At 38.0% G+C, this 15,498-nt stretch overlaps 1 protein-coding gene across 4 annotated transcripts in view; it reads right to left on the bottom strand.

The window, feature by feature from the left end:
• Positions 1-294: 294 nt before the first annotated feature.
• The window catches only part of METTL8 (methyltransferase like 8), a 122,028-nt gene continuing 106,824 nt past the window's right edge, over positions 295-15,498 (bottom strand). For all 4 annotated transcript variants that reach the window (XM_036745129.1, XM_036745130.1, XM_036745128.1 and 1 more), the window contains 5 exons: positions 15,367-15,430; positions 11,594-11,733; positions 1,732-1,838; positions 1,525-1,590; positions 295-704 (listed from right to left, as the gene is read on the bottom strand). In XM_036745129.1, the coding sequence (XP_036601024.1) occupies positions 511-704; positions 1,525-1,590; positions 1,732-1,838; positions 11,594-11,733; positions 15,367-15,430 (571 nt within the window). In that variant the 3' untranslated portion in view covers positions 295-510. The remainder of the gene's footprint in view (positions 705-1,524; positions 1,591-1,731; positions 1,839-11,593; positions 11,734-15,366; positions 15,431-15,498) is intronic.

Below are 15,498 nucleotides of genomic sequence, written 5' to 3' on the forward strand. Positions count from 1 at the left end.
AAAATAGCTTGAGCAAAAACCTGGGCTTTTCCTGAATTTCCCTGGAAACAGATATGCTGCCTATTTGGTGACAGATGACAACTGAGCACAGCTAGAATATGTTTGTGAACTGATTACTGAACCCAATGGTATAAATAAAGCAGATGATTGTCTCCACTTTTTAAAATAGGCAGGCTATTGTTTTTTTTTCAAGTGATCTCAATTACTGCAGTAAGCTGAATGGGTAGTATTTTGTTTTTTAACCATTTTCAAAGAAACATGAGGGGTTAACAAAAACAAACATGCTTAGGCAATTCACATTTATTGATTTTTTAAAAAATGTCAAATATAGTGGGTCCTTCCATATCACCTAATACGTGTATGTGTGTAAGCCTAATGGAAGGCCTCACCCATTATAAAAGAGCCAGACATAGATATTCAGTTCTAGCTTCTAATTGCTCTTTCAGGAATAATTTTTGAAGAGATCTTTGCATGGGGTGATCTTGATTCATACAGAGAGAAAGTATGCTCTCAACCAGCAGAAACACCAGGAATGAGATTGTCAGGGTCATTATGATGAAATGAATGCAATGGTTTCTGAAACTTGCCCTGTACCCACACTCGATGCATTTTCACTTTTTCTTTCCTATTAACTTGCAAACGCCGGTCAACCAGGTTCTGCTTTTCATCTAACCCAGCCTGATGGAACATATTGTGGACTTCCCCTGTGACACAAAAATGAAAAGCAAAAGTATGACAAGCTATTAAGAACAAGAAAACAGTCACACATCACTGCTTCAGTTAACTATCCAGATTTTTCTCCTTTAACAGAACTTCTCACAAAATACCCCCTCTAGGATACAAATGGGGATGGGAACCTTAAGAAAAACACATTCTATTTTGCATTAATACAACACAATAAGGAGGTATGCTATGGCACACAGAGAAGGGACAGGAACTATAGCGGTTACTGTTTTTGATGTTTTAACAGATGTTCCTTTTCAGAGTTTCCCCTTGTTAGTAAAAGGGCCTGAATGTGCCACAATGTAAATGTGTTTACATAAGACTGGGGAAAGTCCTTGAATACAAGGCTCATTTAGTACTCATCACTGTCAAAAATGTACTTTAGAATGAAAAATTTGTAAGGGACAAGTTGTTTACTATGGGACTCACACGAATAAAACTTGATTGGCTCTACACTTGTCATCAACTCTTTTTTGCTCCATGCTAACAACACCCACTGTGGAGGGAGGCACATCATTTGGCAGGTGATACTATGATAAAATACACATCTTTCTAACCCTAAAATAATAGGGCCAGCAGGTCAATTTCTCTTGGGAAAAAAGATTTTAAAATACTTTTTTTTAACCTTTCAATTTAAACTCCTAAGTAGAACCTTTAGAAGTACTGGAAAGTGACCTTTAATCCATTATTTGACATTTTGATACTTATTTGATACTATAGCTTTTGAATTTTTCTTCCCACAAATAGAAACTAAGGATTATTTTTTCCAACCTATTGTATCCTCTAGTATGTAACTCTCACCTTTTGTAAAGAAATATGCCCTTGTACCATCTCCTCGAACATAAAAGTTTTCAGACAAGCAGCATCCTACAGAAGATAGTTATGAAAAGGGGAAATTTAAATTCCTATTTGAAACGCAGAAGATACAAATGAGTAAAATCAAGGTAAATATTCTTTAAGACACAAATATGCAAAATCACCAAGGTAACAAACAGGATCTTGTTATACCTTTTTTGAAACGAAGTTGAGTGAGATCATATCTTCCATGGTCCCGAAATAACAACATTCCTCCAGGTTTCAGTAATTTGGACAATCTGTTTACAACGCCTTGCATCCTTTAAAGACAAAGCATGATGCCCTATTCAATTTCACCTTTTTTTTTTCTCTGCCAGGGTGAACCTTCATCTTTTGAAGTAAAATTATGAAAAGCCTGTCATCAAGCTCATTATAAGGCCACAGGAAAATAAACAACAAACATGATCAAGAATGAGAACAAAAAGTGCTTTTACCAAGAAGGAAGGCAAGATTCATGTATATGAAATAACCAGGTTCAAAGGAAATGTAACTGGCGACAAAGAAGCCTACAGTGTCTAAAGAGACCACCCAAGTGACCAGAGTTATTTGGTGGCTTCGTAGAGGTTTCTACAGAATGTTTAACAAAGCTGCAGTGAGAAATCACATAGATATTTTCCAATAACCACAGCAAAATTAATTGGCTGCAGGGCAGGGAAAGAGGAAAACTGTAGGGTGCTTCTGCTTGCAAAATCTCTTACAAAGTAGAGGATGTAACTATGCCACTGTTATCTCATACCTAAAATTTCTAAAATGGGTTCTTTCCATGGGATTTGTGAACTTGGGGTCTTTTGGTTTCTTCCCCCATATTTTGATCAGTGTACTTCAACATAATTGGCTTTCTTTAAAATCCTCATGCATTTAAAAAGTCTTCTAAGAAGTCCACAGATTTCACCAGTCAAAGGGATCCATGACACACAAAAGGTTAAGAATCCTTGGATTCAAACCAAGCCCATCTTCCTTCAAAATGACTCCCCTGCCCACCCATGACTTCCTTATTGTTGTTGGCAGACTGTATCATCAAGCACCAAAGCTCAAAATTTTGGGGGACCAGGATCATAGATCTGGAGCTGGAAGGGACTTTAGGGACCATCTAGTCTGACTCCTTCATTCTAAATATTAGGACGCTGAGGCCCAGAGAGGCTGTAAGTCGTCATCTCCTCTATATTTCTTTCTGTCCCATATCCAACTGATCACCAAATCCTATAGGTTCTTCCTTCTTTATGCTTTCTCTGAATTTATCTTCTTTCCACTTCCACTGGTACTTCCTTTACCTAGGTCCTCACCATTCCATGCTTGAATAGGAGCAACAAAGAACTTCTAACACAGTATCTCTAATTCCATATTCTTCCTGTGCTAAGCCACCCTGCGTGCTATGGTCACACCAATCTTCACAAATGCTGTTACTGGGACATTGATTCCCTCCTCAATAATTATTAATTTTTGTTGTTTTGTTGTCATTGTTCAGTTGTTTCAGTCATGTGATCCCATTTGGGATTTTCTTGGCAAAGATACTAGCACTTTTTGTCATTTCTTTTTCTAGCTCATTTTACAGATGAGGAAACTGAGGTAAACAGGGTTAAGTGATTTGCCCAAGGTCACACAGCTAAACAGTGTCTTGAAGCCAGATTCACACTCAGCAAGATGAGTCTTCCTGACTTCAGGTTTGGTACTCTATCCACTGTGCCACTTACGTGCCCATTATTAATTAACAAGATATAACCTAATTTCCTTATCATGGTATTCAAGGTCATCCACAATTTGACCTCAGCACATCTTTCTAACCCTAAATTTCAGTGCTCCCCAATGTGAAACCTCATTTCTAGCAAGCCTGGTTTACTCACTCTACCCAGTATACACCTTTCACATTCTCTTCTTTAGTGCCTTTGCTTATTCCATTTCCCTCATTTACAATGCTATCCTCCTCTTCTACACTTAGCCAAACCCTAACCTCTAACTACCTGAGGGTGATGTCTCAATCCTTAGAAGTACTGTAGCATTTGTTATACATTCCATTCATTGGACAATTAGTCAAGGCCGGCTTGTGATTGCTCCTGTTTTATAATTTTCTTTAAAAAATTATTTTATTTCATTAATGTTTCCCAATTACATGTAAAAATTTTTTAAACAATTATTTTTAAAATTTTGAGTTCTAGATTCTGTCCTTCCCTCCTTCTCCCCTCCTTGAGAAAGCAAGCAATTCAATATCTATTATACATGTGAAGTCATGCAAAACATATTTCCATACTGGCCATGTTGCAAAAGAAAACACAAACAAAACAATAAAAATAATGTTAAAAAGTACGCTTCAATTCGCATTCAGAAATAATCAGTTATTTCTCAGAAGATGGATAGCATTTTTCATCATGGGTCCTTTGGACCGTCTCAGATTATTGTCTTGATCACAGTAGCTAATCTTTCACAGTCGATCATGCTTACGATACTGCTGTTACTGTGTGTACAATGTTTTTCTGGCTCTGCTTACTTCAGTTTGCATGAGTTCGTATAAGTTTTCCCAGGTTTTTCTGAAAGCATCCTGCTCATCATTCCATCATAATCATGTACAACAACTTAGCCAGCCATTCCCCAATTGGTGAGTATCCCCTCAATTTCTAATTCTTTACCACCACAAAAACGGCTGTTATAAATATTTTTGTACAAATAGGTCCTTTTCCCTTTTCTTTGACCTCTTTGGGATATAGACCTAGTAATGGTATTGCTGGGTCAGAGAGTATGCACACTTTGACAATCCTTTGGACATAGCTCCAATTTGTTCTCCAAAATGATTGGACCAGTTGACAACTCCACTAATAGTGCATTAAGATCCCAGTTTTTCTCACATCCCCTCCAACATTTATCATTTTCCTTTCATCATGTTAGACAATCAGATAGATATAAAGTGGGTATCTCAGTTATTTTAATTTGCCATTTCTCTAATCAGTAGAGAGTTAGAGCACTTTTTATGTGACTACCAATAACTTTGATTTCTTCTTCTGAAAACTGCCTATTCATATCCTTTAACCATTTATCAACTGGAGAATGGCTTGTTTCTATAAATTTGGCTCAGTTCCTTATATATTTGAGAAATAAAACCATTATCTGAGAAACTTGTTGTAAAGCTTTCTCCCTAATTTCCTGTTTTCCTTCTAATTTTGGCTGTATTTATTTTGTTTGTACAAAAGCTTTTTAATTTAATGTAATTAAAATTACCTATTTCACTTCCTGTAATCCTCTCCATCTCTTGTTTGGTCACTAACTCTTCCCTTATCCATAGATCTGCCAGGTACATTTTCCCATGCTTCTCCAATTTACTTGTAATATCACCCTCTTTGTATAAATCATTTATCTATTCTGACCCTATCCTGGTATATGGTATAAGATGTTGGTATGCCTAATTTTTGCCAAACTGCTATCTGGTTTTCCCAGCAACTTTTGTCAAACGATGAATTCTTACCCCCAAAATTTGGATCTTTGTGTTTATCAAACACTAGATTATTATGCTCATTTGCTATTGTATATTGTGTACCTAATCTATTCCACTGATCCATGACTCTATTTCTTAGCCAGTACCAAGTAGTTCTGGAACATAATCAACTCACTCCTTTACCCTCTTTCTATGTAGAATTCTTCGAACTGGCCTAATAATGAAATCATTCTTAGAAGATATCTTCCCATAAATCTTAGAATATACATACATACATACATACATACATACATACATACATATATATATATATATATAATCTTACCATTTAGAAAGGTAAACAGTTTAACCTTATTGAATCCCTTATGATTTCTCTTTCATTTTTACCTTTTTATCCTTTTCTTGAGTCTTGCATTTGAAAGTAAAATTTTCTACTCAGCTCTGGTCTTTTCATCAGGAATGCTTGAAATTCCTCTATTTCATTAAATATCCATTTCTTCCTTTGAAGGATTATGCTCAGTTTTGCTGGGTAGGTTATTCTTTTTTTTTTTTTAACAGGGGGAAGGCAGGGCAACTGGGGATAAGGGACTTGCCCAAGGTCACACAGCTAGTAAGTGTGTCAAGTGTCTGAGGTCACATTTGAACTCAGGTCCTCCTGATTTCAGGGCCAGTGCTCTACTCACTGTGCCACCTAGTTGCCCCTGGGTAGGTTATTCTTGGTTGTAATCTCAGCTTTTTTGCCTTCCAGAATATCATATTCCATGCCCTCTATTCATTTAACATAGTAGCTGTTAAATCTTGTGTAATCCTTACTGTGGCTCCACAGTATTTACATGGTTTCTTTCTGGCTGCTGGAAGTATTTTCTCTTTGATCTGAGAGATCTGGAATTTGGCTATAATATTCCTGGGAGTTTTTGTTTTGGGATCTCTTTCAGGAGGTGATCAGTGGATTCTTTTGATTTCTGTTTTACCTTCTGGTTCTAGGATATGAGGGTAGTTTTCCTTGATAATTTCCTGAAATATGACATCTAGGCTCTTTCTTTGATCATGGCTTTCAGGTAATCTAATAATTCTTAAATTATCTCTCCTTGATCTGTTTTCCAGGTCAGGTGTTTTACCTATGAAAATCTCACATTTTCTTTTTTTTTTCATTCTTTTGACTTTGATTGCTTCTTGATGTCTCATGAAGTCATTAGCTTCCACTTCTCCAATCCTAATTTTTAAGGAATTATTTTCTTCAGTGATGTTTTGTGCCTCTTTTTCCATTTGGCCAATTCTGTTTTTTTAGGTATTGTTTTCTTCAGTATTTTTCACGCTTCTTTTTCCAGGCTATTAAATATCTTTTTATGGTTTTCTTCTTTTGCTTTCATTTCTTTGCCTAATTTTTCCTCTACTGCTCTTACTTGATTTTTTGGGGGAGGCAATAGACTTTGTGACTTTCTCAGAGTCACACAGCTAGTAAGTGGCTGAGGCCAGTTTGAACTCAGGTCTCCTTGACTCCAGGGGTGGTGCTACCTAGCTGCCCCTCTTATTTGGCTTATTTCCAGTTCCCATTTTTCTTTGAGACTTTGCTTGTAGTTTTTTTACTTTATTGTTATCTTCTGAGTTTATGTCTTGATCTTCCGTTTCACAGTAGCTTTTTATGGTCAGGTTTTTTTGTTGTTGTTTGCTCATTTTCCTATCCTATCTCTTGATGTGGAACTTTATGTTAATGTTGGGCTCTATTCCTGGAATGAGGGAAGGTGGAAGGGCATTGTCTCAAGCTTCAGGCTTCTTTGCAGTGATATTTTCAGAGCTAGTTATGAGTATTTGGAAGTTTTTAGTGATTCCAAGATGGTATAATCTGGGAAAAGGGGTGGTCACTACTCTCTTGGTCATTACTCTAGTCCTGGGCCCCTGATCCCTTGGGTTTACAATCAATGTTGTTCTCAGGGTCCCTCCTCCTTTGGCCCAGAAATGATACTGTTTCTCAGGGTCCCTGATCCCTTGGGGCCAGAAGTGATACTGCCTCTCAAGCTTCCACTCTCTTGTGACTGAAAGTGCTCCTCTCTCCTCTTGAACTACGACCCAGAAATGACTTTAGGCAACAGAGTTGCCAAATAACCTCTGGTCCTGCATCCAGTGCTAGGAGTACCCTATAATCACTTCCTTATTTTTCAAACAATGTTATTTTTCTTTTTTTATTTTCTTAAAAACATTATTATTTATTTTTAACATTAAAAAATTTTTTTGAGTTCCAAATTCTTCTCTCTCTTCCCCCACCCATTAAGACGGCAAGCAATATACCACTTATACATGTGACATCATAAAATACTTCTTCCATATTAACCATGTTGCCAAAAAGAGAAAGAAAAATAAAGTAAGAAAATTATACTTTAATCTTCACTCAGCTCATCAGCTCTCTCTCTGGAGAAAGATAGCATTTTTCATCATGAGTCCTTTGGAATTGTCAGAAGAATCTTTTAAATCAAATGGGGAAGGTATTATTCTACCCATTTTATAGATGTTCAAAGTTATATGGCAGATATATAGTGGCAGAGCTGGACCTGGAATGCTAGTTTTCTGATTTTTACTCAGCTCTTTCCATAGGAATGTACACTCAGAAAGGGCAATGACTATTTCACTTTCAGCTCTATATCTGCAGGCCTAGCATAGTGCCTGGCACATAGCAGATATTTAAGACATGTTTGCTGATTGATTTCCACTATGTATTAATAATATTTTGTTCTGAGGTGTAGGCTAACATCACAACTACCGTACCACTGAAAACAGGTCTAAGGGAGGCAAACAAGTTACTTGTATGCTACTCCTCTTCTTTGATACTTTGCACGGCCAAGTTAAGCAAAGAGTAAGACTCTTTCCTTGCCACAGGGGCCCAGACTCCTAGACTCCTGTGAAAAATTAGGATACTATGCTCGTGCAAATCATTACAACATTATCCAGTTTAAAATACTGGTGAAATTGATGTTGCAATTTTCATATACTGTCACAATGCTAAAAAAGAAAATTCTAAATTCCCAAAGAAAGGTTAAAAATCAAGTAAATCTTGATTTAAGCTTACTTTTGGACTAAAGAGACATTCAATACTAGAAATGAATTCCATTGTTTACCTGGTTTACTTTGTCCTGGGTCGACAAATCCATGAAATACTCTTATCTGTTTTTTTTTTAATGGCATGAATTCTTATCTTTAGCAAAACAGTTAGGAAGTTAATTACCTAACAGATATTACTTCCTCTTTAACTGACACCCCACCAATTAAAATTGCAATATCACGTATGTATGTATAATAGATAGGATTTCTAAACTGGAAGACATGTTCAAGTTCTAGTCAAGCTGTACTGCTAACTGCTGTGTGGCCATGTGCAAGGTGCTTAAATTCTCTGTGCCTGTAAAATGATGAGGCTAGCCTTGATCATCTCTAAGGTATCTTCCATCTTCAACATTCTGTTTCTCAAATCAGCAAAGGTGCTCTTACTAATGGGCCCTAGTTTTACAAATTGATTTCAGGATGGAGAGCAAAGACTTCATAAAAATTATTTTAAGTAGAGGCTGGATAGACCACTTGTCATTTATATTAGAGTGGGGATTTCTTTTTTGGGTATTAGTTGAATTAGATGGCCCTTAAGGTAACTTTCCAATTCTAAAATTCTGTAATTTTGTGAGTACCCAAGTGGCGACTTCCAATATGTGGCCTGCATATTTGAAATTCTTGTCTTGGTATGTTAATGAATTCAATTTGTGGTTAAGTTTCAGATGATGTTCAGGAGTTATAAGACCGGAAAGAGATTGTTAGGACAGGATTGGAGATATAGACTAAAGAATTATCTGCATCTGAGTTGTTGAGCTCAACTATATTGCACTTGAGAAACTAACTACGAAGCACAAAAGAAACAGCATAGCCTACACCTATGGCTGGAACAGCAGAGTTAAGTGAAGAGTTTTATGGATTTTAAGTGAAGAGTTATGTGGTTTTTGTTTTCTTTAAACACATAGGGGTGGTGGGAGGGCGGGACTTTAGCATGTGTAAGGTTAGAAGGAAAGGGTTTTCTGGGGTTGCCTTTTTCTGTTATAGACTATTTCCAAATTGTATGTTTTTCCACAGTCTCTGATAATGATAATTTTGGTTTTCAGAAAAAACATGCCTAACATTTTGAAACACCAGTTCACTCTTAGTAGGTTATATGTTAGAAAAACATGATGCATGAAGTTATTGATTAAAAACCTCGTGCAGAACTAAAATGAAAACCAAACAAATCCAAACAAGTCCAGCCAAACACTCCAATATTTATTCATTTTTCCAAATCTTCCCTCAATCTCCAGTACCTGTGAATGTGGATTCCAAACTTTGCAGGGAAGTACCCTTTGCAGCACAGCTCAGGCATTACCTCCTACAAGAGGCCTTCCCGACCTTCCCTTTATTTGCACTGTCTCCTCCTTGAAATTATTGGATGTGCCTCTGAATTTACCCACTTGCCCGGTAGAATGTAAACTCTCTGAGTACAAGGAGTACCACATTTTCATCTCTGTATCCCCAGTGTCTTGCACACAGTAAGCACTTAATAACCGTTTGTTGAACTGAAGTGAACTGAGCAAGACCTAGGACTGTGAATAAAGATGAGCAGAATACCTTTTCATTCTGGTTAACCATGAAGCCTCAGAATTGGTTCTAGGAGAAGAGAAAGAAATATTTAATTTTCCTTGTTTCCATGTCTCCTAGTGTACCTGAGCCCAGCTGTTCTGCTTTTGGATCTCTCTGGACTAAAGACAGAGTAAAAAGCTCTTCTCATAAGGCTTACTGTGCTTTTACAGTAAGTTCTCTGGGCTTAAGGGTTAAGGACCTGGTAGAATTTCGTTGTCATTCACTCTCCATGACCCTATTTGTGGTTTTCTTGGCAGAGATACTGCAGTGGTTTTCCGTTCCTTTTCCAGCTCGTTTTACAGATGAGGAAACTGAGGTAAACAGGGTTAAATGACTTGCCCATGGTCAAGTTGTATGCTAGTAAGTGTCTGAGGCCAGATTTGAACTCAGGGAAATGAGTCTTCCTGACTCCAGGCTGTATCCTGTATGCTGTATCCACTGTGCCACCTGGCTGATCCAGTAGAATTAGCCAGGTCTTTAAAATGACCAGGTATCCACTTCTGTTATGGCCAAGTCTGCCCACAGAGGCCTGAATGACCCTGACCATGACCATTAAAAAAAAAAGTCTCCCTGGAAGACAAAAATAAGTTAATATCATGCTTGAATGAAACTGATTTAAAAAAAAATTAGTGTGCTTCACTGTAAAAAGTTTTCCTGTTAAATCTGTTTAAACCTGCTCTTTGACATCCAAACCAAATCATTATTTAGACCAAAATAATTTCAAGCCTTTCTTGGTTCTTATCTAGAATTCAAGCATTTTCTACTTGATATAGGGAACAGAAAATTTTCCTCCTTATCCTTCCACTTCATCTTTTGACTATTCATATTGGGAGGCAAAATAATACAGATTGTATCATCCAATCAACAGCTGGAAAAAGTCACCATGTAGGTCGATTAATGGAAAGAAATAATCTACAGAAACTGATAAAATAGCAGTTTCATAGGGGCTAAAAAGCTGGCAGATCCATATAAATGTTCCCTTGCTCCAGAGCTTAAGGATTTTTACGTCTGCACAGGAGTCTGTTTTTGAGTTCAGCTTGCTGTTCTTTTACTAGTGATTATCTCTGATGAAAAAGTTAAGAAAGAAGGGATGGAACTATGCAAGAAAGGACCAAGCTTCCTACACCAGAAACTCCAGCTTCCTTGGAAAATGAAGATCATCACCAAACCCAGTGTGATTCAAGCTAAGCATATTGTCTCTGTTATCTGTCAAGAATGCCAGTCTCTATTTCCTGCAAATCATGAGAAACTTCCCACATGCTTACCTTGACATTCCCAATATGGTGAGATGTGACAAAGGGAACTAAATAATAAATTCTCATGTTCTTATAGGGTTTTTTCTTCCTCACAGAGAATACTGTTCTTCCAAACCATGCCACCAGGAAGTTTAGCTAAACTCTTTAATGGGAACAACAGGCACCTTAGGTCTCATATGGATTAATCTCACAAGTCCAAACAATCCACAGTTGGCTGCTGCTTTTTTTTCCCCCAGAAGCCTAACTACCAACCTTTGCGAATCCATGTGGATGAGTGGTCTCTCTTTATGAACCGTTGGTAGGATGCTAAATCAGGGATGTTTGTTTCTGATCTCCAAGAACAACTTGCTGTTCCCAAGCTCATCTTCCCCCTACCCCCCGGGAGCCTATTAGGCTGTTTCTGAATTTGTAATTTCCTTGAAGCACTGTCACTTTTAATAGGTATGTGTCTTGCCAGAATATGTTCACTTCATTTTGACAGTGACAGAAAGCTCACTAATGAAGTAGTTTGACCAGTTTCTTTCTAAAATTCTGAAAGGGGGGGGGGACTGCATTTAAAAGGAGGCACATTATACATAATGTAGCTTGCTAAATAATAAATTCAAGAATTGTCATTTCACTTTGATATTCCTGAAAACCACTAGTGATAAAAAAAAAAGCTTTAACGTATTTGCTTTGCCCTTTACTCTTCATTTACCTGTCAGGATGAATAGAAGAGAGCACAAAGACTAGGAGAATAACATCCAGGATCCCATCTGGGAAAGGGTAGGGTAAGCCATCATCACATACATCATGAACAAAGGCAGCACACTGGGCCGGGCTGTAAGATGAGTGGGACTGTCATGATGGAAGAAGAGAAAGATGAAGCATGCAAAAGTTATCAAGTAGACCTTCGATGGGATTTCTTTGTTGTTTTCTATTATTTAAAAGGTCAAATTGTTTTTCTTTTATTTCTTCTAGGGAACTTTTCTCAGAGAATTAAGAAACACTTGATTTACAGGCCAGGGCTCCTGTTTCTTCTACCTGGATGTTAGAAGTGATGTTTGTCAATTCAGTTTCACAATAAAATCTTTTTCTGCCCTGAAAAGGACTGACCTCGCAAAATGAATGACCAGGTTTCCACCTATATGATATAATTTTAGGGGCCCTGAGATGTTCTTCCTGAGCCTCAACAAGCTTTTCCCATGCTAGCCTCTTTGTGTTTGAGCTGACATAAACAGATTCATTCCTTTTGTCTTAAGGCTCTGACTTAGGCTAAAATGTCACATTAACTCGGTCACTTACACTGTAGTAAGAATGAGATGACCAGATCACTGGGTAAGAGAAAGAGAATATTTAGGCATGAGATACACAGGTTACAAGTTGACACTTTAGGGGGAAAGGGAATTCAAAGTAGTGGCCCTAAAGCCAAGCTTTCCTGACTTAAACATTTTGCCCAAGTTTGGTCCTTGTTTAGAGCAGTTAGCAGACCTTAATGAATTCTTGCTGACTGAATCGAGGAAGGAACCGTCTGACATGACTATGATCTGATAAAGTTACAGAATTGCTCCAAATATTGTAGTTTCCCTTAAATTCATGGATGATGGATGTATATTAAGTTATCAAAATTCTTATTCACAACTATTTATAATTTTGGCCCATAAAAAAGTTTCATATATTTACTATTTACTTTGTAAAATAGTACTTAATCTTTGATTTTTCCTAAAATTACCCTCTTCAATCTTCAAAAGGCATACCCTAAAAATCTGGGATTTGGTGTACAAGTCCATGCTTCCTCTTTTCCATAACTTTGAAAACTATAAACAGAAAGCCTGGTATACTAGATAAAATACCAGCCTTGGAATTAGGAAGACTTAGTTCGTTAAAGTCTTGCTTCTGATACAACCTTACTCTGTGACCACTTTACCTATCAGTGTTGTTGTTGAGTCATTTCAGTCGTGTCCAATTCTCCATGACCCCATTTGGTGTTTTCTTGGCAGAGATAGTGGAGAGGTTTGCCATTTCCTTCTCCAGCTCATTTTACGGATGAGGAAACTGAGGCCAACAGGGTTAAGTGACTTACCCAGGGTCATATAGCTAGTAAGTGTTTGAGGCCAGATTTAAACTCAGAAAGATGAATCTTCCTGACTCCAGGCCCAGCACTCTATTCACTGTGCCCCCTAGCTGCCCCCAACCTAGCAGTACCCCCTAAATAAAACCCTAAGACTATAAGTTGCATATCTGTAATGGTGGGGAGAAGTTCCACATCAGGACTTTCTCACAAACCCACAAAATCACAGATCTGAACACATTTCTCCCCACTGCACTCCCCTCTCTGCCCCAATAGAAAGATTATAAAAGGTCTGATTATTCACTGTTTAAGGATTTGCCTTTTTTTTCTTTTCCTTTCTTTCTTTGCTTTTAAACGTTTTATAGAAACTTTTTTTAAAATTTTTAACACTCAGAGATACTACTTTCCCTTTTGACAAAAGTTAAGTAAAAGTAACTGAGTTTGAAGGTACGTAATAATGATAACAATAATAACAAATAAGAGCTAACATCAACACCTACTATGTGCCAGTAACTAGGCTAAGCGCTTTACAAATATTGTCTCGTTTGATCACACGTAACATTCTGCACCTGTAGGCACTCCACCCCTTTCTCAAGAGAAAGGAAGTATGTTTCTTCATCTGTACCCAAGCCAAAAATGGTCATTGCAATTAGATGGAGTCTGGCTGTCTTTTTGAGTTGCTTTAGTTCATGTTATTATAGTCATTGTTAGATAATGTTTCCAGGCTTTGTCTTCTGACACCAGCAGACTCCTCATTTTTTTTTTCTTCTCTAACTTTACATGGAGATCTTTGTAGAGGGCCAGCTCTGAGAAAGTGCATTCTGGGATAAGGTACAGGCCAGAGGCCTGTTCTTGCCCTTGGGTTCTCCATCCCTCCCTCAGCATGCACGTGCTGCTCAGGATGAAGGCTCTTCAAGCCTCCTTGGTACACAGCTACACACATGCTCTCTCAAAAACCCTACTAAATACCACCTGTGGGCTATTAACACAACACTGTTAATGGCAAAAGGGGAACAAAAGCAGGAGGCAGTCATGCATTATGCAAATGCCTAACATGTGGATTTGTTGATTCTGCTTGCCTAAAAGGTATATAAGCCCTGTCCCTCAGTTAAATAAATGGAACTGTTCTTTACTCTTCCACCTGGCCCAGCATTCAGCCATCTCCAGCCATTTCGGCACCACAGCCGCTGGTGGCAGATCTTGATCACTTCAGTGCCTTTCAGTTGGACACATCTAACCAGCTTACTTTTTATTTATTTATTTTTTGAGGAATGGGGGTGGAGCAATAAGGGTAGCACACCACTGTCTGTTCAAGGATAAGAAGATAGATATGTGTTCTGCTTTGTATCTGACATAGCTCCTAACAATTTCCAGGATTTTCAGGTCTTTGGTCACATCAGTATTAATGCTCCTGCCAAACTGGCCTATGAGCTGTTCCCCAAACTTCATGTTCCATTGTGTCTTCATGCTTTCACACAGTCTCCTAAGCAAAGCATCCCACTCTTCCTCACTGCCTCTTAGAATAATAATGATGATGATGATGGTGATAACAGCAACAACTAAAATAGTTAACATTTATATAGAGATTACTATGAGCCAGGCACTGGGCTAAGCACTTTACAATGATTATCTTATTTGATCTTCACAACAACCTTGGGAGGTAGATGCTATTATTATCAACTGTTTTACAGGTGAGGTAACTGAGACAGAGGCCAAGTGACTTGCCCAGGGTCACACAGCCAGTAGTATCTGAACTCAGGTCTTCCTGATTCCAGGTTCCATGTTCTATTCATTACTGCACCATCAAGCTGCTTAAAGCCCCCAGCTTCCTTCAATTGTTGGTGCTTTCTCCTTCCTCAAACTGCCTTGTATTTATATACCTATGTACATGTTGCATGCCAAGTAGAATGTGACACTTTTGTCTTCATATCCTCAGTGCCTAGCACAGTGTTCACATTTTTTTTGGACTGAACCTGTGAGTTCACAGGTATAAGGAACTCCTGGTGAGCAAATTCACTCTATCAGAGCAGCTGAACACCAGCTCTGACACTTAACTGTCTTAGGAAGTTGCCCAGGTACTGGGAGGTTCAGTGGCTTGCTCAGGGTTACACTGCCCCTGGCCAAAATGTGTCAGAGGCAAGACACATCTTCCCAACTCTGAAGTTGGCTTTCTAGCCACTATAATACACTGCCTCTCATTGCAACACTCATAACAGGTGCTTAATAAAAAAATTTTTCAATTAAATTGAATCAGAACAATGGGTTGATAACTTCAGGAGTCAGCTGGCTACCATATTTTTCTCAGAAATAACAAAAACTCAGCTTAAAATGACCAGATGATATCTTATTCCAATACTCAAGGTTTTGGATGGGGATGGGGGAGGGGGACTCTCAACCAATAAAAACAATAAAAGAGATACCTTTACTAGCTCCACTGCTCCAGAAGCAAAATCACAGCAGTAAAGAAAGGTCTCTGGAGCATTCCTATGAAAGCAAGGGAACACTCTAATTATGTTGTTGCCATAGATATATTCAAGCTACACATGGAGGAA

The sequence above is a fragment of the Trichosurus vulpecula genome, chromosome 2 (assembly GCF_011100635.1).
Source record: "Trichosurus vulpecula isolate mTriVul1 chromosome 2, mTriVul1.pri, whole genome shotgun sequence".
NCBI lineage: Eukaryota > Metazoa > Chordata > Mammalia > Diprotodontia > Phalangeridae > Trichosurus > Trichosurus vulpecula.